Source organism: Penicillium roqueforti (genome assembly GCF_015533775.1).
Source record: "Penicillium roqueforti strain LCP96 04111 chromosome Unknown scaffold_25, whole genome shotgun sequence".
Taxonomy (NCBI): Eukaryota; Fungi; Ascomycota; class Eurotiomycetes; order Eurotiales; family Aspergillaceae; genus Penicillium; species Penicillium roqueforti.
Window position 1 is genome coordinate 24,530 of NW_024067589.1, and position 27,968 is coordinate 52,497.

At 49.5% G+C, this 27,968-nt stretch overlaps 14 protein-coding genes across 14 annotated transcripts; 7 read left to right on the top strand and 7 right to left on the bottom strand.

The window, feature by feature from the left end:
• Positions 1-627: 627 nt before the first annotated feature.
• Positions 628-1,849, top strand: LCP9604111_7643 (uncharacterized protein; the record flags this gene model as incomplete). The annotated part of the gene is made up of 2 exons (XM_039075698.1): positions 628-760; positions 840-1,849. 2 exons carry the CDS (start codon positions 628-630, stop codon positions 1,847-1,849), a joined length of 1,143 nt encoding a protein of 380 aa, XP_038926258.1.
• A 357-nt stretch (positions 1,850-2,206) lies between these two features.
• On the bottom strand, positions 2,207-3,666 carry LCP9604111_7644 (velvet factor family protein; the record flags this gene model as incomplete). Its single annotated transcript, XM_039075699.1, has 2 exons — positions 2,207-3,209; positions 3,398-3,666. The coding sequence occupies 2 exons, from the start codon at positions 3,664-3,666 to the stop codon at positions 2,207-2,209; spliced, it is 1,272 nt and encodes a 423-aa protein (XP_038926259.1).
• Positions 3,667-6,414: 2,748 nt separating this feature from the next.
• On the bottom strand, positions 6,415-8,367 carry LCP9604111_7645 (uncharacterized protein; the record flags this gene model as incomplete). Its single annotated transcript, XM_039075700.1, has 1 exon — positions 6,415-8,367. One exon carries the CDS (start codon positions 8,365-8,367, stop codon positions 6,415-6,417), a length of 1,953 nt encoding a protein of 650 aa, XP_038926260.1.
• A 241-nt stretch (positions 8,368-8,608) lies between these two features.
• Positions 8,609-9,636, top strand: LCP9604111_7646 (pre-mRNA-splicing factor SYF2; the record flags this gene model as incomplete). Its single annotated transcript, XM_039075701.1, has 3 exons — positions 8,609-8,815; positions 8,897-9,535; positions 9,589-9,636. The coding sequence occupies 3 exons, from the start codon at positions 8,609-8,611 to the stop codon at positions 9,634-9,636; spliced, it is 894 nt and encodes a 297-aa protein (XP_038926261.1).
• A 167-nt stretch (positions 9,637-9,803) lies between these two features.
• Positions 9,804-10,834, bottom strand: horA (ubiquinone biosynthesis protein COQ11; the record flags this gene model as incomplete). The annotated part of the gene is made up of 4 exons (XM_039075702.1): positions 9,804-10,225; positions 10,280-10,620; positions 10,679-10,733; positions 10,789-10,834. 4 exons carry the CDS (start codon positions 10,832-10,834, stop codon positions 9,804-9,806), a joined length of 864 nt encoding a protein of 287 aa, XP_038926262.1.
• Positions 10,835-11,147: 313 nt separating this feature from the next.
• On the top strand, positions 11,148-11,997 carry yaf9 (YEATS domain-containing protein YAF9; the record flags this gene model as incomplete). The annotated part of the gene is made up of 3 exons (XM_039075703.1): positions 11,148-11,180; positions 11,234-11,258; positions 11,312-11,997. The coding sequence occupies 3 exons, from the start codon at positions 11,148-11,150 to the stop codon at positions 11,995-11,997; spliced, it is 744 nt and encodes a 247-aa protein (XP_038926263.1).
• Positions 11,998-12,663: 666 nt separating this feature from the next.
• Positions 12,664-14,068, bottom strand: LCP9604111_7649 (indoleamine 2,3-dioxygenase; the record flags this gene model as incomplete). Its single annotated transcript, XM_039075704.1, has 3 exons — positions 12,664-13,026; positions 13,105-13,719; positions 13,772-14,068. The coding sequence occupies 3 exons, from the start codon at positions 14,066-14,068 to the stop codon at positions 12,664-12,666; spliced, it is 1,275 nt and encodes a 424-aa protein (XP_038926264.1).
• Positions 14,069-14,894: 826 nt separating this feature from the next.
• Positions 14,895-16,466, top strand: LCP9604111_7650 (uncharacterized protein; the record flags this gene model as incomplete). Its single annotated transcript, XM_039075706.1, has 4 exons — positions 14,895-15,051; positions 15,106-15,443; positions 15,509-15,986; positions 16,048-16,466. The coding sequence occupies 4 exons, from the start codon at positions 14,895-14,897 to the stop codon at positions 16,464-16,466; spliced, it is 1,392 nt and encodes a 463-aa protein (XP_038926265.1).
• Positions 16,467-16,616: 150 nt separating this feature from the next.
• LCP9604111_7651 (transcriptional regulator family TF) lies at positions 16,617-18,916 on the bottom strand (the record flags this gene model as incomplete). The annotated part of the gene is made up of 6 exons (XM_039075707.1): positions 16,617-17,069; positions 17,127-18,016; positions 18,069-18,460; positions 18,519-18,574; positions 18,640-18,793; positions 18,846-18,916. The coding sequence occupies 6 exons, from the start codon at positions 18,914-18,916 to the stop codon at positions 16,617-16,619; spliced, it is 2,016 nt and encodes a 671-aa protein (XP_038926266.1).
• Positions 18,917-19,815: 899 nt separating this feature from the next.
• On the bottom strand, positions 19,816-20,425 carry LCP9604111_7652 (cytochrome c oxidase subunit 7; the record flags this gene model as incomplete). The annotated part of the gene is made up of 5 exons (XM_039075708.1): positions 19,816-19,836; positions 19,910-19,941; positions 20,002-20,062; positions 20,144-20,222; positions 20,394-20,425. The coding sequence occupies 5 exons, from the start codon at positions 20,423-20,425 to the stop codon at positions 19,816-19,818; spliced, it is 225 nt and encodes a 74-aa protein (XP_038926267.1).
• A 296-nt stretch (positions 20,426-20,721) lies between these two features.
• Positions 20,722-23,232, top strand: LCP9604111_7653 (uncharacterized protein; the record flags this gene model as incomplete). The annotated part of the gene is made up of 1 exon (XM_039075709.1): positions 20,722-23,232. The coding sequence occupies one exon, from the start codon at positions 20,722-20,724 to the stop codon at positions 23,230-23,232; it is 2,511 nt and encodes an 836-aa protein (XP_038926268.1).
• Positions 23,233-23,662: 430 nt separating this feature from the next.
• LCP9604111_7654 (uncharacterized protein) lies at positions 23,663-24,852 on the top strand (the record flags this gene model as incomplete). The annotated part of the gene is made up of 2 exons (XM_039075710.1): positions 23,663-24,032; positions 24,083-24,852. 2 exons carry the CDS (start codon positions 23,663-23,665, stop codon positions 24,850-24,852), a joined length of 1,140 nt encoding a protein of 379 aa, XP_038926269.1.
• A 289-nt stretch (positions 24,853-25,141) lies between these two features.
• Positions 25,142-25,821, bottom strand: LCP9604111_7655 (thiamine-binding protein; the record flags this gene model as incomplete). Its single annotated transcript, XM_039075711.1, has 4 exons — positions 25,142-25,205; positions 25,259-25,361; positions 25,608-25,713; positions 25,768-25,821. The coding sequence occupies 4 exons, from the start codon at positions 25,819-25,821 to the stop codon at positions 25,142-25,144; spliced, it is 327 nt and encodes a 108-aa protein (XP_038926270.1).
• A 919-nt stretch (positions 25,822-26,740) lies between these two features.
• Positions 26,741-27,883, top strand: LCP9604111_7656 (inositol-pentakisphosphate 2-kinase; the record flags this gene model as incomplete). The annotated part of the gene is made up of 2 exons (XM_039075712.1): positions 26,741-27,580; positions 27,677-27,883. The coding sequence occupies 2 exons, from the start codon at positions 26,741-26,743 to the stop codon at positions 27,881-27,883; spliced, it is 1,047 nt and encodes a 348-aa protein (XP_038926271.1).
• Positions 27,884-27,968: the final 85 nt, after the last annotated feature.

Below are 27,968 nucleotides of genomic sequence, written 5' to 3' on the forward strand. Positions count from 1 at the left end.
ATTTATTGTGTTTGGCCTGGCAGATCAAGGCAAAATGTACATTATACGCATTGTGTTCTGAGACCGTCTGGTACAGAGGGTTTGTTTGGTTAATTGATGCATTTAGCATATCAATGCTATTCTATTATCTTTAAAATCAGTAAATATCTTTAAATACTACTCTGGCGTATCGTCAGGTTGGTAGATCTAAATGTCGGAGCAGTTTGGTGAAGTTCCCGAACTCCAAAACTTCAGAGAAAACCTCCCCTCACCCTACCACCCCCACGATTTCCCTCACTCGTTTTCATGGCCAGACCATTGATTTTGCCGTTACAATGGTGTCGATTACATCAAGTTCTCTCTCCAAAAGCCCATGTCTTGCGTCACCACGGCGCGCAAGTTTGCACCACTCGAGCTGTCACCAATAGCAACACAACTACATCGAAACGACCCTTCCACACCACTCAAAATCGATCAGCTGTCAGGCCTTCTCGCCGAGCACCATCTGTTCGAAGACAGAATGCGATACCCGAGCATGTGTTGGTCACCGAAGATGGATTTAGAATAGACCGTGATGGGTTTTGGAATAGACACTCTACTGCGCACGTTGAACCAACGTTGGCTGAGTTCAGGCAATTTGCACGCAAAATGTATGAAGCTTATGAAAGTAACATACCGCCGGGCGTCAACTTGGCGACGTTCGTGTCCGTGGGTGAACAGTTGATCAGGCTATCGCACTCGCAGGTCCCTACCGCCAGTCTTGTTCGGAGTATCTCAATAGGTGAGTTCAGACTTCAATTGGTATACAGTGAAACGCTACGGATTAAATGGTTCTGTACTGATTATGCACTTTGTTATAGATGTCGACGCCATTTATCGAATCTCGATCCTTCTTGCAGATCTTCAAAAAGGCCACCACGTCTACCAATGGGCGTTGACCGGCTGCGCAAAAGCACATTCGCGCCGAGCCATTGTTCACCTCGTGAACCGGTATATCAGCACGCCAGGTGTGGACATTTACCGAAACACCGAGGGCATAGCGCAGGTCAAAGACTTGGCTCTTAAAGACGAATTCCCTCATGCGATTATGCTATATGCCAAACTGCTCATCTGGCGCGGTGAGAACGCAGAAGCCGCCCAGCTTCTAGAGCGAAAGATTCTGCCATATCTGCAACCCTCTAGCAAACGCCCTTCCTTGTGGGAGGATATAACGTTAGCGGGCGCATTTGAATCGCCCTGGCGGATGTACGCTGTGGCTATTGAAAAGGAACAGGGTCTAGCGGGTATCCTGAAGGCCACTGCGCGAGCCGCCACGGAGTTTCACGACCCGATCGCCATGGCTGATTTCGCCATCTCCGTGTTGGAAACGGAGGCCCCCAACAAGTACGAGACGTACGAGGCGTTCATGGGTGGCGCTGCAATGTGGGGAAATATTGCAGCCAGCTTTTACATTGCTAATTTTTATTACCTCACCTCCCAAGGCCAATTTACCACCGAAGCAGAGAGGAAGGCAAAAGAGAGGGAAGATGCTAATGCTGCGCGCAGCGCCTGGTTGAAACCCTTTGAGTCTATAGCGAGTGGGGTTGTTACGTTTTTCAACCAACCCAAGGATCATAAGACATACCGCAAGCTCGCGATGGATTGGTACGAGCTTGCTTTTGATGGAGGGAACAACGAGGCTGGGTATATCCTGGCCTTGCTCCTTCGCGAGGATGGCGAGATGGAGAAGAGCCGTGAGATGTACAAGCTTGCTGCTCGAAAGGGTCTTCCGGCCTCGTTGTCGAAGAAAAGCCTGGCGGAGATGAAGGATAAGTGGGAAGACCGGACATTCAACCCTGGTCTGCCTCCTAAGCTGTTGAAGCTTGCGTAGGTGGTTTAGAGCTGTTGTACTTATATCTCTGCTGTAAATTTTTTTGGCCTGTATTCCACCATGTATCATAGCAATGTTTCTTTATGTTTCTTTTTGGGCCTTTGGTTGATATCTGTTCTTCTATATAGCCCGTATCCCAAGCTGAAACGACAGAAAGAGAAACCAAAATGCCAGTAAGATACCAGAACTGTCGTCATGTTCGAAGGAAATAATCGAACGCAATCCCTGTTTCATCCTCGAATCAAATTTCCTTTCCTCGTGCCAAACCCGAGACAAAGCCATTCAGACTCCAAACCAACAATCAAGATATTCGAAGGATGATAATGTCAACACAACAGGAGAAGAGAAAAGAACCAATCACCGCCTCTTTTTCCCCTTTCCCTTCCCATGCCCCCTCGTCTTCAACTCTACAAACCCAAGCTCTTTCAACCCCTCGGCAAGAATCGACGAATCCCTCATCCCCGGAAAATCCTTTGCAGGATACACACGGAACGGATCAGACCACGCCTCCGCAAGAATCGGCATCGACTGCCCCGTATCCTCAACAGAGCCCCAATTCATCAATCGGAACTGGAGCCTATAGAGGCCCGCCGAGCGGATCGAGAGATCCGCAAAGATGAAAAAGGTAGCTGGTTGGTGGAGGCGCGAGGCGGCATTGTTGTAGGCGTGGTGAGGGGGGTTGTCTAGATGGGCATCGGTTATGGAGGATGGATGTGCGGGTGCGGAGTTGGGGTCTGGGTCGGCGTCGACGTAGAAAGGGGACATGAAGGCTTTGCCGGACAGTAATGGGGTTGAGAAGTTGTCGTCTGTACGGGCAACGCCGTCCGTTTCTCTTTCTCGTTCTCGTTCTCGTTCTCTATCGCGATTTCGATCTTGATCTCGATTCTGGTCGCGCTCGCGCGGATGTGTTTCTGTTGGCTCGGCCCATGGTAAAGAGGGTGAGACGGGGAATAGTAGACAGCCCACTGTGAAGCGGGGGTCTTGGAGGAGATCCCGGTCTTCCTGGGAGTTCGAGTCGAAGTCGGTAAGGAGGATCTGCACGATTGGAGGTGGGTCGACGGGGCGGCGGTCTCTGTCGCCTGCGCCACAGGCTCGTGCGGCGATGGGCTGTTGCCGGATGTGGAGATGGTATCTGGATTCGGTGGATGGTCGTCTGGGTCGTGGAGGAGGTGATGGTGATTGCGGCTCTGGGTCATGGTGGAGGAGCTTGTCGAAGCCATGTGGCATTCTGTAGTTCGCGTTTCGGGATTGTGGTTTCGGACCTTGGTGGGTACTGGCTAGTATAGGATTGAATGCGTGCGTAGCTGCACTTTTGTCTGACCAGACGGGGCTGGGCATGGCCGTGGAACTGTTGCTGTGTCTATATGAATTTCGCGGTTAGAATGTGGCCCTTGATCGAATGTCTCCCTGCCTTGTGTAACCTGTCACAGATGTGACGTGAGAGGAGGATTTTGTTCAAAATTCTCAAGCCAAAGACATCGCATCAGGACGGATGACTGACAGATAGAGGTGGTTTAATCGACAGAAACGAAAAGAGAGGGACTTTACTGGGACTCCACGTCGTATGTCCAGCTCCGGTGACTATCATAGTCACGGGCATGGCTCGAACTTGGGTACGTTCTCTCTTCGTATGGGTTGTAGTAACCACGGGCATCAGAGCTTCCAGGAGGTTGGTGATGGGATCGCAGAGGGAGCGTTTGGGACATATGTTGTGTATTCAGGTAGGCAATGTCGGACGAGAGCATATATCGTGGATCTGCGTTTCTTTCGGGAACAATCAAGGCAGGAAGCCTTGGGCCAAGGGGCGCCCCGTGCATAGGGTGCTCATAGCTCGTGCTCTGGGGTATGGTCTGTCGAGGTTCATGTCGGTATGGATAGGGCATTGGTATCGGGCCGCGGTGTTGAGTGCGGGGGACCGATTCGATGTATGGCCGCTCCGATGTGGAATTCCCACATTGCTGTGGCGGTGGCCTCGACATCTATCGGAGATTTGCGCAAGTGCCGACAGTTGGTCCTTGTGTTATAGTTTAGATATTGCCGTATTCGGGTTGGTTTCAGATGAGGCATTGAATATAACGCACAAAGCGATCAGATAATCACGACCAGAACAGAGCCAATGTCCCAGATATAATTATATAGGTTAGATGGGAAAGATAAACATATTCGGTCAATGAAAGCATCTGATAATCGGCATGTGAATGCAGCCGGTTAACAGCAATGCCTCATGACACGACTTGGGTATGATCCTTTTCTTCGTTGGCCCTGTAAGATTGGATCTATACTTCCCTAGGGGGTATTCGTTGGCCACCGGGTTTCCTCAGGGACCGAAAAAAAACGTCCACGCACAGCGCAAAATTTAAACACCCCTGTCCGGGTTTCCCGAGCTGTCCAATCACCCGAGGGCTGGAATATGACAGGGACCGAGGGCGAATAGCAAATGGCATCAACAGTATACTTCTTCTTGTTCTAGTAGAAACACATCCTCGACTGATGCTCTACGATTGGCGCCGTATCCACCGATGATGAGAAAGGGAAGAGCCGGGGGAACGGGCCGAGCGGGTTTTGCCACAAGAAGGGGAAACCAGTACTAAGACGTCTGCTGCGGACAAAGGTGTGGGCTGTGCCTCCATGGGAAATGGTGCGTGGAGGAGCTATATGAACTAAATGGACTGGCACTGTTCCTGGCAGAAAAAATGGTCCCCGACTCGGGGTCTTTGATCTCTTGAAAGACGGTCAGGCAATCGAATATGAGTGGAAGCTGTTCTGCATTGTGGAACTCGCGTGTACAGCTGGAAAGCTTTCCCTGGGAACCGGGGTGCGCTGAAGTATCTCGTGTCGGCATACGGGTTGTCAGTTTTGACCTATCAGGATATTGCTAATGGGGTCGAAAAAACGAGGCAAAGTGACAAAGTCCTTGTCGTGGAATGATGCCTTTTTGCGAACCGGTTTACGGAGTAGTACTCCGCAGTGGGCCACGAATTGGACCATAGGGCGGACTATCGTGTCTTAGTCCGTCGAAAATGATAAACAGTACCCCCGGTGTAATGGGCTTTGGAGCAGAAAACTCAGATCTCCGCTTTATAGAGTACAGAACAGCAGGTTTGCCGGATGCTGACCGACAAGCCTTCGGAGCAGCCAGCTGGTATCGACCCGGTTTTCAAATCCCAAGTGGCTGGAGCTGGGAAGCTGCCGTGAGGCGCGGTGATTGGCGTTCAACCGTTGCTTGGCAATCCTTCAGAAAAAAAGATCTGCCCCTCCCCCCACAACAGGGAATCTGGAAGCTGTGTTCACTGGGACTTACCGTGATGGCGGGCTGATCCTGGTATATGATGCAGTCCCGGAGTATACTTTCGACAGTGGTAAGCAGTAAGCCCTTTCGGAGGAAACACAGACGCATATAAACTAGCAAGTTCACGAGATACCTTTCCTGGAATTCAAGGTCAATTAACATTCCAGGACAATGCACTTACCATTGCACCCCCCCAAAATTATGGGTCTTCGGGCGGACTTTGACACCTGTTCCAATTGGGGATGGGGCAATGATCGTTTGCTGTCAGATCGATCGGCGAGGCAGCTGCAATTTGAGGCGAACGAACTAAGGGTAGTCGGACTCAACTGGGCCCAGGCGCTAGATACAGTCTATTGTAAATATAATGGATCCGTAAATTGTGGCTACATATATCATATGCGTTGCCAATGCTGTGGACTATTCGTGAAGATTTTGCAATGTTGGAAGAATTGATCTGTCCCAATAATGGGATTGGAATTCTTCGACCTGCAAATGCAGGAGTTGTCAAGGGTGACCGTTTGAAACTTCATTGGCAGGTGTAGGAACTAAGGCCCCGTGAGCTTCCAGGTCAGTTCTCATGCGTCGACTTTAGGCTAGACGCAGATCACAATGACCCCACTGCAGTACTTGGTGGTTGATAATTGTCCTATGATATAGCGCGACTGAGAAACTATGCAAGTCAAGGTTTTTCAGTATGCACCGCCACGTAGAAGTGTGGCTGCGCTGGCTGTTATAGTTCCCTGCAATAACTGCCTCGAGAGCGTTGCTGATCTGCGGTTACTGTGTGCTGCAGGGGAGAAGTGTAAGCCAGAATAGGAAGAGATATTCCGACAAATTACCATTCGTGGCCAGGCACATCCAAGACTTCGATGGTGTGCCCCATCCTTACGGACAATACTTGATATTGAAAATGGCTTGGGTGGCTTGACTCTAATGCAGGGAAAATTAATCTCAGTGCATGTCACTCTCCGAGGACGCCGGAAGCAGGCCGATCAGGCATAGGGTATAGGGTACATGGGTAGGATCTCCGTTGGATTCTAGTCGGAGGAGGCAGAATATCGTAGAGTTTCCGTTTGTTGAGAATATGGAAGTGATATTGGAGATGGAAGAGTAGCCGAAAAGGATATGCCCGGTGACTACAACGTTGTGGTACATTTGAATTCTGCCGAAGCACATCACCGCTCACTCATAACAACATCCAGTCATCTCAGTGTCCAAAAGACATTTTCATGATTTCATGATTTCATAGATATCTCACAGAGCTGTAGGAAAACGCTCAATACTCTAGATCTGCACTTGGATCTACATCCAGATAGTAAGGACCCCAGCAGTTCCGAGAATGAGTGCGCGTGCCCCTAGGATAAAATGTTCGCTCGTCAGGATTGGTTGAGAGCGATAGATGCATCAAGGCACCAAGAGGGCCATCCGAAGGTGCTCCACAGCTAATGACACCAGTGTTCTGCCCAACATACAGCCCGAGGAGTTCCCTGTGATGACGATCCCAAACCACGATATATCCAGATGGCTGCCATGGTTGGTCTGGACCATGCCGCATATCCATGCAGCCGAGTTGCATCAAATGTAAATTGTCGATCCCCATTTGAGGAACTGCATGAATGATCAAACGAGCCCGAATAAGGCCTAGGGTAGATGGGGTCATAGGCCCAGAGAAATCACGTATCGCCGGAATCCGGGAGTTAGAGAATTCAATCGGTGAGTGTTCTGGTACCCATCGGAGTTCCAGAGATTTAAATTTGGACCGAAATTCATTAAGCCGTGCCGCATTGTAATCAAGATGAGTGATGATATTCTGCGACTGTCCATCGTGGTCATTCAACAGATCTACGACCCTGGCCAGTGCAACCGGAGACTTGGAGCAGCCATGAACGCGAAGCTCTGCATACAATTGCCCGCCATGATCATAGCCAGCATATTTGTTATCAGTCTTGGGTAAAGGCTGATCACCAAATGCTCCGTAGATTGGGTCCAAGGCCGTACTGAAATGACTTTGACTCTCAGGGCTCCATTGAACACCCATCCTTCGATCCATGTCCTCAAGACAAAACTTAAGTAGTTCGAGGTAGTCCTCTCCCCTCACTAGGTCAGGTAGTGCCTCGCCTATAATAAGGTCATTAAGGAGGAATCGAATGTCCGGGAATTTCGCAATGAATGGCAGGTTATCACCACAATGTTGAGAGATATCTTCCAACCATTTCACCGCTGTTTCGGACTGAATATTTTGGACCAGAGCCAACACTACCTGATAGGCAGCGATGCAGCTTTGATAGTTCTTAGGTTGAATGTTCTTCAAGAAATGAGACCAGCATCTGTGAAGCACTTCATCATTACCAAGCCTAGTAAGTAAACAGATATAATCCTGGGCTTTGGTCTCATAATTGAATCGGTTGCCGATTTGATCAGTAGATTGCGTCCAGAATAAGGTATCATGCAAATTGCGACTTTCGGTCACAGATTCTCCTTCGCCTGTAATCTCGGCAAGAATGGGATTGGGGTCATAGTATGGGTCTTCAAAAACTTTGCAGTCAAGTGCTTCAGAGCAATATCGGACTATCCGCAGACTTTCCTTGGGACTTAGAGCTGGAGCGCCCATGTGGTGTTGGCCATCCAAGAAATACCTGAGATCAGAAGGCGAAAGATCAAGAGATGCGAAGTATAACGCTATAGTGTACATTCCAGGCCGGATGGGAAGCTGGAGACGCTTCAGCCTTGCAAACAAGTCACGTAGCACCGAGAGGATTTCTGCCAATGTGTTGTTACGTTGGCAGCGTCGCAAAGCGTGATGTAATGGTAAACAATTATTCGTCTGCAAAATCTCTGCTCCATGTCTGTCGTTGACATATCTCTCAATTAGACTCCGCAAGGAAGAGACATCGGCGATGTCGCTATTGGAATTCCACAACAACTCTTGGTTCCGCGATGTAGGCCCTTTGAGGGAGGTCCACAACGGGGAAGGCGGAGTATTCAACTTCCATTCGGTGATAAAAATCCCACGAAGGTATTCAGATAAGACCTCGTTAACATTCGAGTCATAAATTGGCTCAGTGGAATCTCTTAAAGCGAATCGAAGCATTTCAGACGGTGATGGGTCATGTGGTCGTTTAATCGTTGCGGGATAGAGACTGCGCACCAATTGCCGTGACAGAAAATTCCCAGTGTTAAGCCGTTGCCTGGCTTGCAGCAGCAACAACCGATTGTGTAGCCCTCCCATGACGACTAGAGTAAAGCTGATCCCAGAAGATGTGGAGAAGATAAACACGGCCCGATAAGGGGTGGAAGTCTGGGGTTTCGCCAGCAGATCAAGGGCGGTGTGGGAGGCGGCAATTGACCGCATTCGCGCTTTTATTTCATCTTCAACCACCTTCCATTTCCTATCAACCTAGCTGCCAACAAAACAATTACCGCTCTCTGTCCATAGCTGCTATTGGCCTATTGATTAACCCAAGGAAATCATGGTTCGAACCAGAAATGCGGATAAATCTGCCAAGGACGAGGCGAGCCAAGAGCAGTTCATTGAGCAACCGACCGAGAACACGAGCGAATCTCCTGTCGCAACTTCAGAAGACAAGGCCGAAACCCGAACAGATGAAACAAAGGATGACGCTGCATCTAAAGCGCGCGAGAGAATGAATCGGTTCAAAGCCTTGCAGGCTCGAGCTGTAAGTGGCTTCCAAAAATGATTTGCGCGGATCAATAGACTTGGCCAGACCAACCCCTTACATAACTGACATACCATATAGAAAAATGCAACGGAACGCAACTTAAAAGAGACTGCAGCTGAGTCTCAGCGTTTGACCACCGACCCGGCCCTGCTAAACACATTGTCCCGCAAGCATGCATTCGCCTCCCACAACCTCCTTAAAGCGGACACGGAAGCTGAAGGCGAGGATTTTGAACGCAAGCGTGCATGGGACTGGACAGTGGATGAATCGGAGAAGTGGGATAGGCGCATGGAGAAGAAACAACGTCACCGAGATGACGTGGCTTTCCAAGACTACACTCAAGATGCCCGGAAGATTTACAAGAGACAGTTGAGAGAAATGGCGCCAAACTTGGAGTCCTACGAGAAAGACAAGCTTGCCGCGATCGAGAGAGCCGCGGCCAATGGCGATCTCGAGATCGTGGAGACCGAGGACGGTGAAATGATTGCAATCGACAAGAACGGTAGCTTCTATTCCACTGCGGACTCCACTGGCTTTACGGAGAGCAAACCAGATCGGGCTGCTGTTGACAGACTGGTCAACGATATCCAGAAGGCAGAGGAAGTGCGCCTCAAGAAACGTAAAGAGCGCCGTGGTGGTGATGATGACGCGGATGTGACATATATCAACGAGAAGAACAGGCAGTTCAACCAGAAACTCGCTCGCTTCTACAACAAGGTCAGTGTCCCCTTGCTTTGTCTTTGTGTGATCTTTTGCTAACAGTTCTCTAGTACACCACCGAAATTCGGGACAGCTTCGAACGTGGCACTATGATTTAAGTTAAATGTGAGATTGATTGCGATATTTTACATGAGTGGACGTTCCAAGATATACAGCTGTACTTGGACAAGACATCAATCAACCAGCAGAGATTCCACGCGTTTTCCCCTCTGCCAAAAAAAGAAACATTGTTTACAAACATAAGTCACTTGATCAGCCAACAGACTTAAAGCATCGTCTTTCTCCAGGCTTTTGTTGCAAGTGCCTCGATCTGTTTTGTTCCGACTGCACCCTTGGTGGACTCGTCCTCCAATGCCTCGACCACCGCTTCGCTTACAACGTCGGCTTTGAGGGGCTTTTCGGCCATAGCTCCGAGGAACCCAAGCCTGTTCCCGAGGAATGTGTTGAACTCCGAGGCAACAAAGCCACCCATTGCAATTGGCAGCGTGAACTTCCGACTCGAGTCGTACATGAAGCCCGGGCGTATGAAGACGCTTCGTAGGTCCGGGAGAGTGGATATGATAGCTGCCTCTGCTTCTCTTTTAGTACTGATGTACCTAGCAGGCAGAACCGGTGCCCCGGCGGCTGCAGAGATGTAAACGAAGGTCGGAACATGTTCATTGGCGGACTCTTGGGCTAGTGCAATTGCTAAATCACACACATGTTAGCTTTTGAAACAGACTTTGGAACTCTTGTACGTACCCGAATCTCGATTCATCAGCTCATAGGTCAGCTGCCTATCTTTCTCCTTTGGTTCCAAAGCCTCGCCCTCTTGTCTTGTCAGAGTGTTCTGGCTTCCGAGCTTAGATGTACTAAAAGCTCGTTGAAGGCCACTGAGAATTGGCACTCTCCCTTGCACAACTCCCTTGTAGTCTGCTTCCAAGAGAATGCCCATTGAGTGAACAACAGCAGATGCACCATGCAGATGTGGCTTGTAGCTCTCTGGCTTGAGGATATCGGCCTTGGCCCATTCCACGGAGCCTGCCCAGCTGGGCCGTTCCTGAGAGTCGGTGACTGTGTCCCACCGGGGCTCACCAGATCGACTGGACAGCTATCAGTATCGTGCTCTTCCGTAGATTCATAAATAGGTGGGAAAGCTACCTTAACGATGTAACTGTCCATCCTCTTGCTGCTGCGGCTTTACAGATTCTGGAACCTGGAATAGCTAGTTAGTGAAATGATATTGATACTCTGCGCTGGCTATCACATACCCAAAAAACCGCTTCCTCCGGCGACAACTAGTCTTTTGTTCGGCATGCTGTAGTTTTGGGATAGCTCTGGACAATGATGTCACTAAAGAATTGGAACAATATTCCTAGCTATTTAGGCTCGCAATCGAGACTTTAGGGGTGAGCAAAGGAAGTCAATATGAAGCTTTTCAATAAGCAAAATAGTTAAATAATTCAAGGTAATTGTTCCTTGACCAGAACTCTAAAGTTGGTGTTCGGTATCGTTCGCCTCCTTGTCAGGCTTGAGCCCCGGCGGATTATCCTTCCTCCGTGCCTTTCTTGCGCCCTTGCTGCTCTGGACAAACCATGCCCATCTGGTTCTACCACAAACAACTTACAAGATGGTGTCTGCGACAGGAAACAAGCGCGTCAGGGTATGCTTCAATCTCTAGAAATATTACAATTAAATTAACTAACACGCTCGCAGGGTGTCTCGGTGTTCCGACCATTTGGTATGTCCGCAAAAAGCGCATGATCGCCAACAGTCACAAACTAACAAACACAGTATTTGGCAGTATAGCGCACCCCTTCGATCCCGATAACAGGCCCCCAGACTGTCCTCCAGATCACACCCACAGGTGGGAGATATTCGTCCAGGGAATCAACGGCGAGGACATCTCCTACTGGCTAAAGAAAGTCCAATTCAAGCTACATGAGACATATGCCCACAATGTGCGCTCGATCGAGCATCCGCCCTTCGAAGTTTCTGAGACTGGCTGGGGTGAATTCGAAATTCAGATCAAGCTTTACTTTGTGCCCGAGTCAAATGAGAAGCCCCAGACCCTGTGGCATAGCCTGAAGCTACACCCTTACGGCCCAGATGCAGAGGGAATGAAGGAGCGTCGAGAGACTGTGGTCAGCCAGAACTACGAAGAGATCATTTTCAATGAGCCCGTCGAGCCGTTCTACGAGATACTTACCGGAGGCTTTGCTGGTGGTCAGCTTGGCAAGAGCAAGGGGAAGAATACCAAGCAGGTTGCGCAGAGAACGGCGGACATTCCGATGAGTGATGCGCCCGGGAACCCATACAGTCGGATGACCGAGAGAAAGGAGCTTGATCGCATGGCCGAGGCCACTCAGACAGTTGAGCAGATGATCAAGGAAGAGAAGGAGCGGTTGATCAAGAGGGAGAGGTATCTGGCCGAGCTGCGAGAGAGTGAGGGTGTGCCCGCCAACACGAAGAAGCGGTGATTGCTTTACACGTTTCTCTTAAGCCAAAAATCCAGGCCATCGCCGTGTGGTTGGCTTTTGGGCACCCAGAATGTGCCTGGCCAACAATTCTCATCACCCTGGTCCAGATTTCCTAAGTGCTGAGACTTTGAGTTTGTCTACTGCTCTGAACAGTCGAAGTTCGTGTCTTTATGCTTTTGATAATCGCTTGACCACACGATACAACCTGTCTGTTTGCACCAAATTCATCACCACTATCGCATTATATGCCGGCTATGACCACGAGGCTGGAGTATTTGCGTCATCGCAGCTTTGTTCCTAACACTCACATGGGGCCCTTTTCTCGATATCCACGAGGTGGGACATTGCAGACCATGCTTTAGGGTCCTAGGAATGCACTAGGAATCCCATCCAAACCATATTCATACCAAGTTTGCGGGAAGGTTGACTCGGGGATTTGCTACTCACCTGGAAAAGAGGAAATTCCACAAGAATACAGTCCTCTCGTCGTTGATGTCGGATATCAGGACGTATCCAACGCTACATAATTCGCGACATGATTCTTTATTTAGGAAGGTCATTTTGAACTATAGTACTAGCGGCAAACAACCAATCTCAATTTACAATATTGCAAGACAATTCTATATCACAAATGTTCGTTTAATCATCCCACGTCCATATGAACACCTAGCACTTAGCGTCTTGAACCGTATCTCTGGTCTTTTTCAGGAAGGGTATCAAGTCGGTGCCACCAGTCCCAGCAAGCTTAGTCTTTGCGCCTGCTTCCTTCATTTGAGAGCTAGCCGTGGCTAGATTCATTTTGCCTTTTCCCTGTTGAACCGGATTAGGCTGTCTCGATGCCATGACAATGTATCGTGTGACCATCTGAATGTGTGTATCGCGGAAAGCCTTGAGCTCATTCACAGCTGCGTTGTATGCATCCCGAAGCGATTGAACCGACGACTCCAGTATGAACGGACGAACACTAGCTCGACCAGATAGCTCTTCAAGGAAGCGCCTATGCGGACCAGGCATGTAGTCTCGCATTTGCTGTCTTTGGTGTTAGTACTGATTCGCATATGTCTCAAGATAGAGACTCTGAAAACTAAGATCTTGTGATGCTCTTACCTGGATAAAACTAGGACCGCAAGCTTGCTTCCCATCCGTTGCAGAGTGCCTAATCCCAAGGAAAATATCAAGTGCTTGGATCAGTGAGCTCTGTGCGTTACTCCCACCACTCAACTGGAGCCAATTCTCAGGCCTTTCCACCCCATCACTATCACCAACATCATAGTACACACCCCTGGGAAGACCAGCGTGACCCATATTCTTACTTCCAGCCAAGAACGGCCGAAGCTGGTGGAAGAAGACAGCCGGTTTATTATGTTCGTACATCCTTTTCAGAGTCAATGTCAAGTCGCATAAGCCATCGGCAAACCTGTACAAGAGGGCAGTGAGTAGGTCTACGTCGTTGGCAGCAACTGCTTTGAAAGCGTCCCGCATCAGCGAGATGAGCTTGATGCCTTTGGCTTCAACGGCGACGGAGATCACCATGAACCATTCCTCGTCTTTTGTGCCGGTGAAGGAGGTTTGAATGTGGAGGTTGTCCGGGTCTGTGATGTCTGCTTCTGGGTGGGAAGGTATGAAGTTCCACAGTGTGAGGCTAGCGTATGTGGCGCAGGCGGGAAGTTCGAGGTGTGCTGATATTTCAAGGAAGGGCCTTGAGATTGAAGGAGGAAGTCTCTGTTATCTGGATGTTAGGGATATCTTTGTCTGAACGGTGGTGAGTGCTTACGTCTTCGGGGGTTTCTCCTCCCCAGATATAGGCATGGGCCAGGTATCCCATAATAACACATGCACGTCGCCATTCTGGTTCCGTTTTGAGATGCTCAGTTGTGCAGACGAGCATATTATCGATGTGCTCGCGGATTTGGCTTGTTTGGATGAGGTTCGGGAGTTGGCTGGCTATATCTTCCCAGGCCTCGTAATAGGGGTTTGCAAGTCTGGCCAGCGGAAGACAATCCGAGAGAAAGCCCTGCTCAGCATAGCTTTCGAAAATGTCATTGAGAACAGTATCGGTTGATTGCAGCATTGTGGATAATGGATTGTGTAGGAGTGTTAGTTCAGGAGGAAGAGCACGTCTGGCGTGGAAAGACAGAGGGAAAAGACAGCCTTTTAGGTTTATAATGCGAGAATAGTCTTAGTGGTATATGGGCTCATTATTGAAATATCTTACTGCATCGGCTTGCACCGGGCCATTTAGTCAAAAGATCTATACAATCCGGAAGATATACGGATCTATATCCGTGTTCCGCCTCTCCACGGGATATTATAACTGTGCGAGGTGATCCACAGATAGGCTTAGTATGACTCCGTTGGTTCAACACCGAATAATTTCAAAAGTACAACATACTTGCGGCATAAATTAGTTTCCTGTTACCACTTTTAGAGATCGACATTGGTCCAGATTGAAATACTTGAGATAGCCAATCTAACAAAGAGTCCTAGGTCGTGTTGTGGTCTGCATGGCAAGCCATCTGCAAATATTCATGCGTTAATGCATACAATCCATGGCAGATAGTCCTAGGAGAAAGAAATCTATATATTTTATGTTATGAGTGTCAAGCCATGATGTAACGATAGGTTATCCATGGAAGTAGCCAACCACTTATAAACAGTAGGGAGGCGGATCGGGGAGGCGGAAGCGGAACACCGTCCGGGTTTACCATTGCCAGCTCCTTTGAAGGTCCCTGGTCTCCGATTCGGTGCTCCCCTACTTGCCGTATAAAAAGCAATTCCATTTCCAACCTGCACTCATTATTCTTCTCTTCCCCTCATTGTTGGTTGCAACTAAAATCTTCACGGCTTGACTTAACTTACCATATTCGACGCATTTCACGAGAGCATTTATAGGCAACATGACGGGTAAATTATCAAAGCCAGTCTATCCTGCAGAGGCAGCATCCCAGGATTATGCCGCGTCTCTGGATGCGGCGGATCCTCTGCGTGGATTCCGCGACCAATTCATCATTCCCTCCAAGGCGAATCTCGCTACGAAAAAGCTGGCAAAGCCAGGTGAGAACCATATCCCCGCGGAAACGCGAAATCTAGTTTAACAAGATCATGCAGGTCTGTCGTCAGACCCAAGCACGTACTTTTGCGGTAACTCATTGGGTATCCAGCCCAAGGCCGTATCGAAGTATATGGAGGCTCAGTTGGATACTTGGTCGTCCATCGGTGTCTGTGGACATTTTACCGATCTTGAAGACTCACCATTGAAACAATGGCAGCTACTGTCTGAACAGGCAGCTGCTTCAATGTCCCGCATTGTCGGGGCCGCGCCTGAAGAGGTCGCAGCCATGGGAACGTTGACTACGAACCTCCACCTGTTGCTCGCAAGCTTCTATAAGCCGACTGAGACTAAGCGGAAGATTCTCATGGATTGGAAAGCATTCCCCAGTGATCATGTGAGTGATAACCTGCAATGAAAATGATGTTTGCAGGTGATAATCTATCGCTAACACGTTTATAGTATGCGATCGAATCACACATTGCTTGGCATGACCTAGATGCAAAGGAGAACATGATTCTCATTGGCCCAGACGAGGGTCAATCTGAGATCTCGACGGAGAAAATCCTGTCCTATATCGATGAACATGCCGACAGCGCAGCGCTGCTGCTTCTCCCGGGCATCCAATACTACACCGGACAGCTATTTGACATCGCCACAATCACCAAGTACGCCCAATCAAAGAACCTCGTCGTTGGATGGGATCTGGCGCACGCATATGGAAATGTGGAGCTGAAGCTGCACGATTGGAACGTTGACTTCGCGGCTTGGTGCACGTACAAGTACGGTAATGCCGGGCCCGGCGCAATGGGTGGAATTTTTGTGCACGAGAGACATGGCCAGGTCGATTACAGCGCTGGACCAGATGCTCCGAAGTTCCGTCACCGCTTGACAGGATGGTATGGTGGTGACCGATCGGTGAGGTTCAAGATGGACAACAGTTAGTTTCTTCTTACTCGTGTCGCGCGATACATATTCTAGCATATGCTGACCACCAGCAGAGTTCAAGCCTATTCCCGGAGCTGGAGGCTTCCAGGTGTCCAACCCGTCAGTCATTGATCTGACATGTCTTTGTGCGGCTTTGTCCGTCTTTGACCAGACCTCCATGGCCGATTTACGCCAAAAGTCAGTGAAGCTGACGGCGTATTTGGAGTTCCTGCTTCTCAAGGATACCGACGAGCAGACTCGTCTGTTTGATATTATCACTCCGTCAGACCCCAATGCTCGAGGTGCTCAATTGAGTGTTTTGCTCAAGCCTGGCTTGCTGCACAAGGTGTCCGAACGCCTACAGAATGCGGGTATCATCTGTGACAAGCGGGAGCCGGGTGTTGTCCGTGTGGCGCCAGTGCCGTTGTACAACACCTTCTCCGAGGTGTTCAACTTTGTCAAGGAATTCAAGGGCGCTTTGGCCTCTTCCTAGTTGATAATTAATATTGTGAGATGTGGATAAATGTCGAGTATGATAATGCAATGCACCATGAATGATATGCCGTGGGCTAGTAGCTATTCAATCACAGGATCGAAGAAAATGTAGAGACACACAAGATTTGAAGTCTGCTGTTCCAAGCCCTTAGAAATTCCCAACACTCTCCCAGTTATCACCACTGCGCAGGAACTCTTGCCCCTGAGAAAAGAAATTGGCGGCAAGAATAGAGAACTCATCATTAGACATCGTCAAGTGCTGCGGCGAGACCAAAGAGCTTGCTGGGTAGTCCTGACTAGGAAAGGCAGTATTGGTACCGAACGACTGAGACCGAATATTTGGTGTATCTTGCTCCTGGACACTCAAGCGGAACGGCGGAGGCAAAGGAGATGTCTGAGATACTTCTCCACCTGCGGAAGAAGAACCGACATAAAGTGAATCCCCAAATAGACGCCGAGCAGAGTCCGTGTCGCTGTTGGATGAGTATTCGAGGATTTCCCAGAATCGAGATAGGTCAATCAGGAGGCTTTGGTTTTGCGCGCCTGGGTCTGATTGGTAGGTTGCTGATACTGCGTCTTCTAGTCGCTGTAATCTATGTGCCTTTTGGTATTATTAGATTGTTGTTTTGACCGAGAGAGCCAGAAGATGGGACCATACCAGTCGAGCCATGTGCGGCCACCGTTCTCCCATGGTTTGCACAAACTTCACACACTTGGCGAATCTCTCACGCTTATGTTCCCTGATAGTCAGATCATCCGTGAAACTGAGTTGCAGCTCGATTGTAGCGACAACGGCGGCACTGTACCCCAGCAATGGATCTGATACTAGAAATGACTTTTCTTCAAAGCAGTTGATGAAGTGAATGATCCAGGTTGTATGCGAAGAGATCAAGTCTGAGCTGTGCTGCAAGAAAATCTCCGGGATGGTACTCCGGAAGTTCCGAAGACTGAGCGAGAGAAGCAATGGATGATTGAGTAGACATAGGCTGGTATGATACATGAATTGATTCAGAAACCACGGACCCCAGTATTCACGATGTGTCTGTAATTCCTCGAGAGACCGTTCCCCGAGGTTGGCTGGCTTGAACCTATGAAGATATGGCATGCGAGTCTCGAGGTCCATTTGTAAAGCGAGAATTTTGGAGTATTCGGAATGAGGAGACCAAGGTGGGACGTTGCTTGGACGCCCGTGAAGTCGCACGTACCGTGCTGTCCGTGCGAACACTTCGCTCAGCATTACCACATATGCAATGATTCCCTCGTCTTGCATGTCACTTCGCCGTGTTTCGGCGGTTGATGCTCCCGGAGAGAGGAGTGCTGGTCGTGTCGGGCTTTGGGGATATGGAGGGCCTCCGGATTGGGGTATGTCTGGGATTGGGAAGTCGCCGCCGTGTAGTCGTTTGAGAAGACATATACTCCAGAAGCAGCGTCTGCGTTCTTCGCGAACTATGGTACTGGTCGACGAACGGGGCTCTTGGCCGATATTGGCACATTGTGCAAGATTCATCGCTAAGCTGCTGTGGATACTGGACCGATGTGTATTGCCGTCTGGGAGATATTATTAGCTCGAGTTTAAATGTTGGAAACGCTAGGCTCATACTCGTAAAGTCGACCAAGCTCAAGATACAAAGACATTGAAGTGTCGAAAGCTCCACTGGCCCTTCTGAGACTCTTTTCATAACGAGGCCCCGAGCAACTTCAGCATAGCCATTGATCAGGCTAGTGGAATCGGCCCTGCTGTGGTGAGTGTACGAGAAGCGAAAGGCGAGTGCCAATATAGCAAAAAGAAGCTCCGCCTCGCGTGTTAGTAGAGTAGAAATAAAGCTATCCCTGTAGAAAAGAGGTAGAGGCTGAGAGTCACAGTATAGCAAATAGAGCTCCGCAATGGGAATAATCTCCTCCCATGGTGGTAGAGTAATCGATGAGCTTCGCATTGACAATGTCACGGACGGGACAAGAGATTCTGTGGGTATTTGCGGCTCACTCCTCGAGCTGCAACATGTTTCTAAGAGTAAGTAATTGCTTACATAGAGGTTCTGTATGTTCTTACCCAAGTACATCTAGAACCTCTCCCACTTTGCTTTCAAGGCTTCGCAATCTATCTTCCTATGACGGAATCAGTATTTGCATAAAATTTCTTCGGGCTTGCATTGAGAGATAAAAATACTCACCAGGACCCGAGATGTTCGAGGGTCTGAATCACTGGGTCGTGGACTCAACTCGGGATGTGGCCGACGCCTTTCATCGGCGTATAGGCATTGTTGCCGTAGCCTGGCACACAGAGAACAGACCGGCTGCTCTCCGGGGCATTTAGCTTTCTTACGCCTGGGAAACTGGTTAACGGCTATCTTTGTAAACAATCTGAGGGGTTTGGTACCTGCAGGGCTCACAGGCTTGACGAACCCGCTTAGCGGGTCTCTCTGAATAGGCGAAGCTCTCGTGTTCCATTGTTATATTCAATGCTCTCAAAGAGAACAGTCATTATAGGAGCATGGATCGGGTACTTCGGTGCCTCAATTGACAGGCTATATCGAGATATATATATGATTGGTGCATGCTCTTGCTTCTAGGGATATACAGGTTCACACAAGCAAAGCCATTGTATATTGTGGTCCAGAGGAAGTAAGACCATAAAATTGGCCGGGCTGTGAAACAGCTGAGTAATCAATTATAAAGCGGCCCGGGGCACCCGGGGGTGAGCCCATGGAAGCGGGCCGAGGGGGCGCCTGAGCCCCGGGCTTGAATCCTGCGATGCCCACAACCGTCTTTAGCACGTCCTGCCTCATCCACTACGAGCTTTTTCTGTACTCAATTTGTTCCATATATGTCCTGAGCAGATATTATTGAATGAACTTGTACGCCTGGAGCCCGCCTGGGCGAGGCAAGTAATGAGTCATCCATTTCGACCTTCGCCGAATAGTTAACTAAGATATCTCTCCACTGCCGTACATGTGAGCAATACTGTACTTAGTACCTAGACAGTGTGTTATCACCACTTGGATGTCTAGCTAGACCAACAAGAGCTAAGATAGCTCGGCTTCGGGCTGTTGCGAGTCACAGCACAACCATCTCTATTCTATCAAAAACAGTACCACCCAATTTGGGCGAGGAGACCGAACGAGTAGTTCTGTGAAACCAGGGAAATGATTTACGGCAGCATCTCTGGGATTGGCGCTTGAATTGATCATATGTACAGCTCCAAATCTGCGTGGCTGCCAACCCATCTAACCCCTTCCTGGAGTAGAAATACACCATACAAAAAACAACTGATGCCGCAGGTTGAATAACCAACGAAACTGGAAATGGCATCATTTGTCTCTGCCGGACTAAGTCTTGAGACCTATAATTTAGTACCAAGTCTTGTGGCCCTGTAAAGAAGTTAGCATATGAACGCTCGTGCTTCTCGTTAGAGTATGAGAAGTAGCGGATGGGTGGACTAACGAGAACCATGCGGCACATGGCGTACATGGTAGCTATTGACGATTAGTTTCTATCCTCGACCGGATCTCATATCGGAAGACGGGTCTACTCACCAGCACCGAGGCCGTAGACAGAGATGAGGTAGGGGTACATGACGTAGCCGGAGCGGGAGGTCTGCGAGACAATTCCAATGTCAGTTTCTTGTTCTTCCGGAAACTTCATTGAGGGCATATGCCCCTTCCGGCGGGTACTGACCTTGTACCATTGGCGCTTGCCATCGTGTTGCTGGAAGAGACGCTGGTAGTAGGGCACACGGTTCTCACGGAACACGAAGCTAAGCAGAACCAGTCAGTATAAATTGTAATTAATGGTGGGATGACAGGTCCCGCAGCCGCGTCAATCGTAATTGGACCCCGAAGATCGTGGGAGGAAATTCGATGGGCGCACTCTCAAAGTCGGGTTTGTGCGCGGGGGATTATTGTGGCAATTCGAAGGGAGTACATACCCAGCCATGCGGGAGCTAGTAGCACGGAACATTTTCGCGGTTGTAAGCGAAGAAGGAGCGGGGATGTGAGGTACGATGAGGGCGAAATGGGGATGTGAAGTTGGTCCCGGAATGAGCTGGATATCGTGTCACGTGCTGAGCATCACCTGATCGAATCAGACGTTGCATCTAGTCATCATCCCAAAAGGGAAAAGCGCCAGAAAAGTGCCCAGACGCGTATCAACGTTTGAATATTCGACAACGAACTTTTTGGATTGACGTGGGGAGCTCAAAGAAGGATGTTTGACGTTGATAATTTGATTTCCCGACCTTCCTTTCTTAATTACTCATGCGCCCGGCGCTTCTGCGACTGTTGAAGAGGCCGTCCGCCGTCTCGATCCTTGACACACTCACAGCAACACCGATCGGAATTGAGCAATTGGAGTCCAGGTACCGGTGTATACGATGTCATTCGCGAAGCGCCAAACAAGAATTACTCGAGGAACCCGACAATAACACCCGGCATCAGCTTGAGGATCCATGCCGAGGGAAACGGCCATTCAGCTTTCCCATCTACGACATTGAGGCCTCGAATGAACCAAACACCCTTGAGCCCACGCCTCTAGTAAAGAGCCAAACACCTAATAATACGACACAATGCCCTATCAAACTTCTGTCTCTCCGACCGGACAAGCTTGAATTCGAATCGAACGTCGGACACCTCAACGATATTGGAACGCGATTAGTGGACGATCCAGAGCATCGAAATAATTTCGATCTGTGGGAGGAGCTTCTTCGATACCGTCAGCGTCACTACGGCGACAATGGTACTCTAGACATATGGGAAGGGTTGAGGGTCCGAGTGGATGGTGTACGGCTCCCAGTTGCAGGAGAGCAAGCGGACTTCTTTTGGCAAAGCTTTGTGGACATGGGATTAAGGCGAGAGCTTTTTCTTAAGGAGGTTCTTGACTATGCTGTCATTTTACGGGAGCAACAAGGCAACGGATGGCCACAGCTGTATGAGCGCGTGGTGGGTGGACTTCTGGAGCAAGGCTTGACAAAACGTGCAGTCGAATGGCACAAGAAGCTTCAACGCTCTCATTTAGCCAGAGCAAATGACGTGCTGAAAATACTTCCCTCTGCAATGCATTCGTCTCTTCCGGCTGGCACGGAATTTGCGACTTTGGCTGATCTCGAGCGGTCGCCCTTGTCGCCGGGATTGCAAGCATTCCAAGACATATGCTCCACGATGCCCGAGCATAATTTTTATGGCCCTGTACTTGCGGTGCTCATGCAGCAAGGCCACGGCGAAGCAGCGATCTCAATGCATCATTTCCTTGCTCGACGTCAGGATCACCCACAAAGCCCCGAGGAAATACAGCCATTGCTGGAATATGTTGAGAAATTCGGGCTACGGAAAGAGTTCAATCGGCTCCGCGGCTATGTCAAAAAGCGATTTGATACCGAAGCTTCGATTGATCAACCTGGCCCAATAGATACAGCCCCGAAATCCAAGGAAAAGGGGTCGCAAGACGAAACACCCTTCAAAGATGACATAGGTGCTAAACTGTTTGCCACTCGTGCTCTCAATTTCGATATGATCGTTGGTGGCTTGAAGATGCTCGGCGTATCAGAGATCGGCCACCGGACATTGCGCGAACTAGCCACGAGAGCCCACGGTAATCAAGATCTTCTGGACAAGCTTAAAATACTTAAGCAGTCCGGTATTTCTATAGGAAGTACTGTCTTCTCACGCTTAGTCCAGAAACTTGCAACTCAGAACCGCGACATTCTCCTCTCCGATGTCCTCCGCAGCGATCAGCATCCCGAGACCCTTGAAGACAAGCGTATGCAGGAATCACTGTTGGTATCTTACTACATGGCCCGGGATTGGCGATTGTACAATATGACTCTAGCGGTGTTAACAGAATTATACCCGGGCGCACCAGATCTGTACGACATCCACTTTCGGAAGCATATCGCAGCCTGGGAATTGAGCGCGGCATCCAAGGTCGCCGACGAGCTAGCTCTTCGTGGTCGTACTTTGGGCGAAGAAAGCGTGGATTTCATGGCCGAGCAGATTCTCACCCCTCGGCGAATGAACCATCGCCCACCGCCGGGTCAACGCCTGTCTGCCGTCGATGAAGTGATCTTCATCTTCAAAATTCTAAAGCGCGTGGTTCCCGCGGGAGGGTATGTCAGTGCTGCATTCTGGGTTGAGATGCTCAAGCGTCTAGGTATGGCAGACGCATGGGCAGACTGGGATAAACTCCGAGATTGCTGTCAGTGGCTCGTTCGCCAATACGCTGAAAGCCCGGAGCAAAAGCCTTGGGCGAATTTTCCATCTTCCAAATCCCCTCTTGATCCCGCCAAGCAGGCAAACGGTCGCGATCGGCGTATGCTCGATCTCGTCTTTACCCCCCAAATGCAAGCCGCCATCGTCTCTTGGGGCTTCATGTTCCGAGTATTGGACACTACCGCATCGAAATTTGCGATCCCCCCACCTAATTCCCAAACGGACGAGAAGCTCATTCCATGGGTCCGGGGGCTGATTCTTCTTCGAGAGCTAGAAAAATCCGGTCTTCGTCTTGACAAGCGATTGATCTCACAGGCAGTTCGCCACCGGCTGGCCATGCTCTACAGCCATCATATTCTGTCAGCGCGGCGCATGAATCGCATGCTGCGACGGCGTAACCCGTATCCCCTTCAACAAGTGTTGAACGATGTGTTCCAGGCTTGGGGCGATCCATCTCTCTTCGATGGGATGGAACAGAACTTGGAGCAGTTGGTGAATCCGCCACGAGCAAGCAGAACGAAGCGACGCGCCCCGGGTATACGTTTGTCGCTTAAAGGACTATGATAGTTGCAAATCGCCTGTATATTAGCAAATACGTAAATAATTGATCATAATACCCATATTATCCGAGAATCTGCGCACAACATACTCCGTACACGTATGTCATTCCCCGCAGTTGAGACATTGATCGTCCAGGGTCAGTAAGAAAAACCATATATAAAACCGTACACAATAGTTATGCCTAGACAAGTGGGCTATGTCACAAATAGAGGAGGTCGATTGGTGTAAATGGCCCAATGGCAGTGCAGTTGCTGCTCCACCGATCTAAGAATAGTTGAGAGGGCAACGCGGCCTTGGAGACAAATATTTTGTTTATTTGAGGTCTTGTGTCTCCTTTCTGTTTGTTTTGTGTTTCTATTTCTTATTTCTATTTGATCTTTCTTTCTAATCTTGAAGTATATTGGTACATCTAATACATCATTTGTGTACAGTTATGCGAGTATCCAACTTTCTGGCATTCCTGCCTATGGTCCTTGCGAACCCTTTGGTCCAGACGAAGCGCACGACAGCATGCAACAACTCTCCTGATCTCTGCTCCAAGTCCTATGGAGAAATTACACATCTGGGCGCCCACGATAGTCCTTTTGTGCGTGACTCCGATACTGGCAACTCGCTAGCTGCCAACCAGTACTACGACACTCCAACACAACTATCGGCGGGTGTCCGTTTAGTAACAGCCCAAGTCCACAAGAGCAACTCACAATGGCGCCTATGCCATTCCAGCTGCGACCTGCTAGATGCGGGGTTGCTGAGCGATTGGCTGAAGGACATCAAGACGTGGTTGGATGATAATCCCAACGAGGGTGAGTTAGTTCCGCGACGACGTCTAGAAAGGAAACTAACATCCAAACAGTGATCACAATCCTCCTAGTCAACTCCGACGACGCCACAGCCTCCGAGCTCAACACCCAATTCACAACAGCCAATATTACCGACTACGCTTACGAGCCGACATCCCCAGGCACCGCCCCGACCACCTGGCCAACCCTCCAAACCATGATCGACGACGGCAAGCGCCTCGTCGTCTTCGTGGCCTCACTAGACACCAGCACCACCTACCCCTACCTGATGGATGAATGGAGCTACATCTGGGAGAATCCATACGACGTATCCTCCCCGTCGAACTTCTCATGCGAGGTGGACCGACCGTCGGCATACAAAGACAACAGCGCATCGGCACTAGCAGCCAATTTTCTCCCATTGATGAATCACTTTCTGTACTCGAGCAGCCTCGCGATACTGGACGTTGAGTACCCGAACTCCAGCTATGTGGCCACGACGAACGCCGCGTCCGGCGGAACGGGCAACCTGGGCACTGCGGCGACAACTTGCAAGGAGGCGTGGAGTGGGCGACAGCCGACCTATATCTTGGTGGACTTCTTCAACCGTGGTCCGGCGATCGATACTGTCGATACCTTGAATAATGTCACCAATGCGGTTGGCCGCACGTCTGTCTCGACTTCGGCGGATTCGACTAGTGATGCCTCGTCTACTAGTAATGTGTTCAAGGCGCTGGTTAAGCTTGCGGAATCGGCGAAGTCGGGCACGTCGGTGTCTATGGGAAATTGGATTTGGACTGGTGGGAACTGGGGTAATCTTCTCGGTGGGGGAATTTCCTTCTGAGCTGAGTGATTTGACCTCGGTTTCTTTGCTTTTTTACATTTGAAGCGTTCGGATGTATTTTCTTGGATATCTTTTGAGTCCTGCGATATGGGGCTGTGCCCTGACTGGACGGTACACAGGGATATAGGACACTTCCATTCAAGAGCAAGGCGTTTTGGGTTGGAATTGGGATGTGATGGCAGGTTTCAGCATTTCCCCCAAGCTCAGGATATCTAGTCTAGTCATATAGTTTAACGAATGAGATGATTCAAAGTCAATTGCCTTTATTGCCTTTCGGAGTTGAACTCCTCTATTTTTTCAATAACTGCTGCACTTTGGTCACCTTGTCCTCAAACGACTGCACCTTATCGGTCCTAATAAAGACGATCAGCAATGAGAAATGGAGGCATTAAACAGATGAACGCACCTCGACCCAACGCGAATGTCAGTATGAATCCGAACAATTCCCTTCTGATGAAGGATCGTATGCGCCTGTCCGATAACTTGAGAAACCCGATCCCAAGGTCCTTCTACAAAACCAGGAACGTCAGTAAGTATAGGAATAGTGTCACACGGGCCTGTCAGCTCTCAGCTCTCTCTTTCTCCGGTGATTTTAGTTACAGCCGTAGAGACAAATCAGCCCACAGTTGGAGATGAGAGGAGCAGGTTCTACACAAGTAGGAACCGGAATGGGGCCGGAGTGGCCGAGGTAGTACTACAATACTATGCATAGTGTAGTACGTATTATAGCCTCGAGACATGTACTCCATACGTACCGAGGGTTGTGCCTGCGGAATGCATGACATATTTCAAGCCGCATGTTTCGATCATCCGATAGACGTCAGCGACTTGGTCTGAGACCGAGGGCGTGGAGGTGCCCATCTGGGGTTATGCTGTTAGTCGGGGGAGGTGAATAGCAGCATGTGACTTCCTTACAGGGACCAGACAGAAGTCGGCGATACAGTGGGCGGGGGTTGCGATAGTGGCCATGTTGGATGTTGATGGTGAAATGGCGGGGTAAAAGGATATTGGGGTGATGTAGGAGGGAGATTAGATGGAGAGATGAGGAGAGATGAGATGAGTATAACCCGGGGAAATGATGAGGATGTGGTCAGTGACACGCCATAGAGGGTTGAACTTCCATTTCCGACATTTACGACATTTTTCACTCATCTTGACATATTTCCTTATTGCAGACATTTGCAGATTCACATCCCAACTGATATTGACAGACCCTCGAGCCTCTTTCCAAGGCTCCTGCACAGTCTCACTCGCTGCATCTCTACAATTTGAGATATCCGATTTCCTGACCGCCATTGTCTTTAAATACGGCTTCATCGGATTTTCTCCTCTGAATCTGGGGATTTCCAATTCTACAACTTCATGGAGATCTTCCTTTTCATGATTTCAGGTTCCTTGATTTCATGATGTCCCGAACTTCCTAGACCCTTTAACTCCTTTGCTATGATCGACTCTAGGGGTTACGCCACTCGCACTCTTATTGAGTCCCCACAACTAAACCCTTGCCCCGGGGGTTTTCAGTCAATGTCGGGCTTCTTTGTCCGGAATCTCCGTTTTTTTCTCGAATCCTACTCCTTTCGGTTGGTGAATGTCTTAGACGTGCCAGTTGAATTTCGCTTTCGAAGCTGATTGGACACCCCAGCCTGGAAGTGAGATCCGACTAAACTCGGTTTAACCCCTTTGGACCACTTTGAGCCTCTCGCCACTGGATACATCTGCATAATTCATTAAAGCATTGTTTCACATTCCCAACCTTTCGATCTTAGATTCTATTCTACGCATTATCGTCGGTGGCGGAGTTAACAAAATCGATCTAAATCGATTTGTCTACTATCAGCCACGTCATGATCGCAGAGGATTTCCAGCCCAACGCCCATCCTTCTAACGGATGACCAAACCCAATCTCCTTGAACTCCCCTCGGGAGTTCGGCTCGTTTACCTCGCCGAGGGAGGAGCAAATGTGATTTACCGATTTGTTGGAAATCCAGTACTCGTTAAAAAAGACTCAAAAAGGCCACTATCTCCACCTGCATTCGAGGATCATTGCAACCTACCAGCCCAACTCAAGGGAAAATTGCTCCGACTCCGCAAAGAGACTGCAGCCGACATCTCCTACAAAGAGATTGCTAGAAACTTTGACACTATCATCCGACCATTATTCAAACCAGAGGAACTAGTCGACCAAACCCTCATTAGACTCCCAGAGGGTCTCCTCTCTAGCTGCAACTCGCAACTTCAGATCGCCGAATTAAACGGTACGCGTCCGAAGAAACGCCATGGCAGCTATCTCTGTCTACATGAGCGATTCGGTCTCCTCATCACCGACATGACAACGACCGAAGACCCGGGCGCGAGCCTAGCCGAGCTGAAACCCAAATGGCTCAATCAATCGCCATCGGCGCCTACCACAGCGCATAGGTGCCGGACTTGTGCGCTGAGGGAGATGAAAAACCGCGAGTCGCAACCCCTAGGCCTGAAAGAGCAGCGGTCCTTCTGTCCGCTGGATCTGGTGTCCGAGCAGTATGAGAATGTTCTGCGAGCGACAGGGTTTATCAAAGGCTGCACGGACAGATCGCGACTAGCTCACATTTTATATCGGAACTCGACGCTACAAAGGCTGCAGTCGCTGCAGAAGACCGAAAGAGATGTCGGGCTGCAGGGTCCGGCGGCGCAGTCCCGGGAGATGTCGCTTGCGATGACGCTGAGGGACTGTACGATGTTTATCAAGGTGAGTTCATGCTGCAAAATCAATTTGTTGTAGTCAACATCAAGATCCTGTCTGTTGCGAAACATGATCTAGATTTGGATACTGACCGATCCACAGATCCCACATGACGAAAAATCACCTGTTGAGATCCGTCTTGGTGATCTCGATCTGAAAACAGGCGCTGGGGGGAAAGCTGGCTACTGGCGAGACCTGGAAACACGGCTGATTGACCAGGGCTGGTATCGGGGAAGCAATATCAGTCAAGCTTCGGGCGAGTGCGCTTTACATAGCCCGCGAAGACCCTCTCAGTCTTATTTAGCATGAGACTTATACCAACCTCGTCTAGAAAGGCGATTCCTTTGATTATTTGACCAGAGGCAACAGATACCACGAGTCGTTTGGCCTGTAT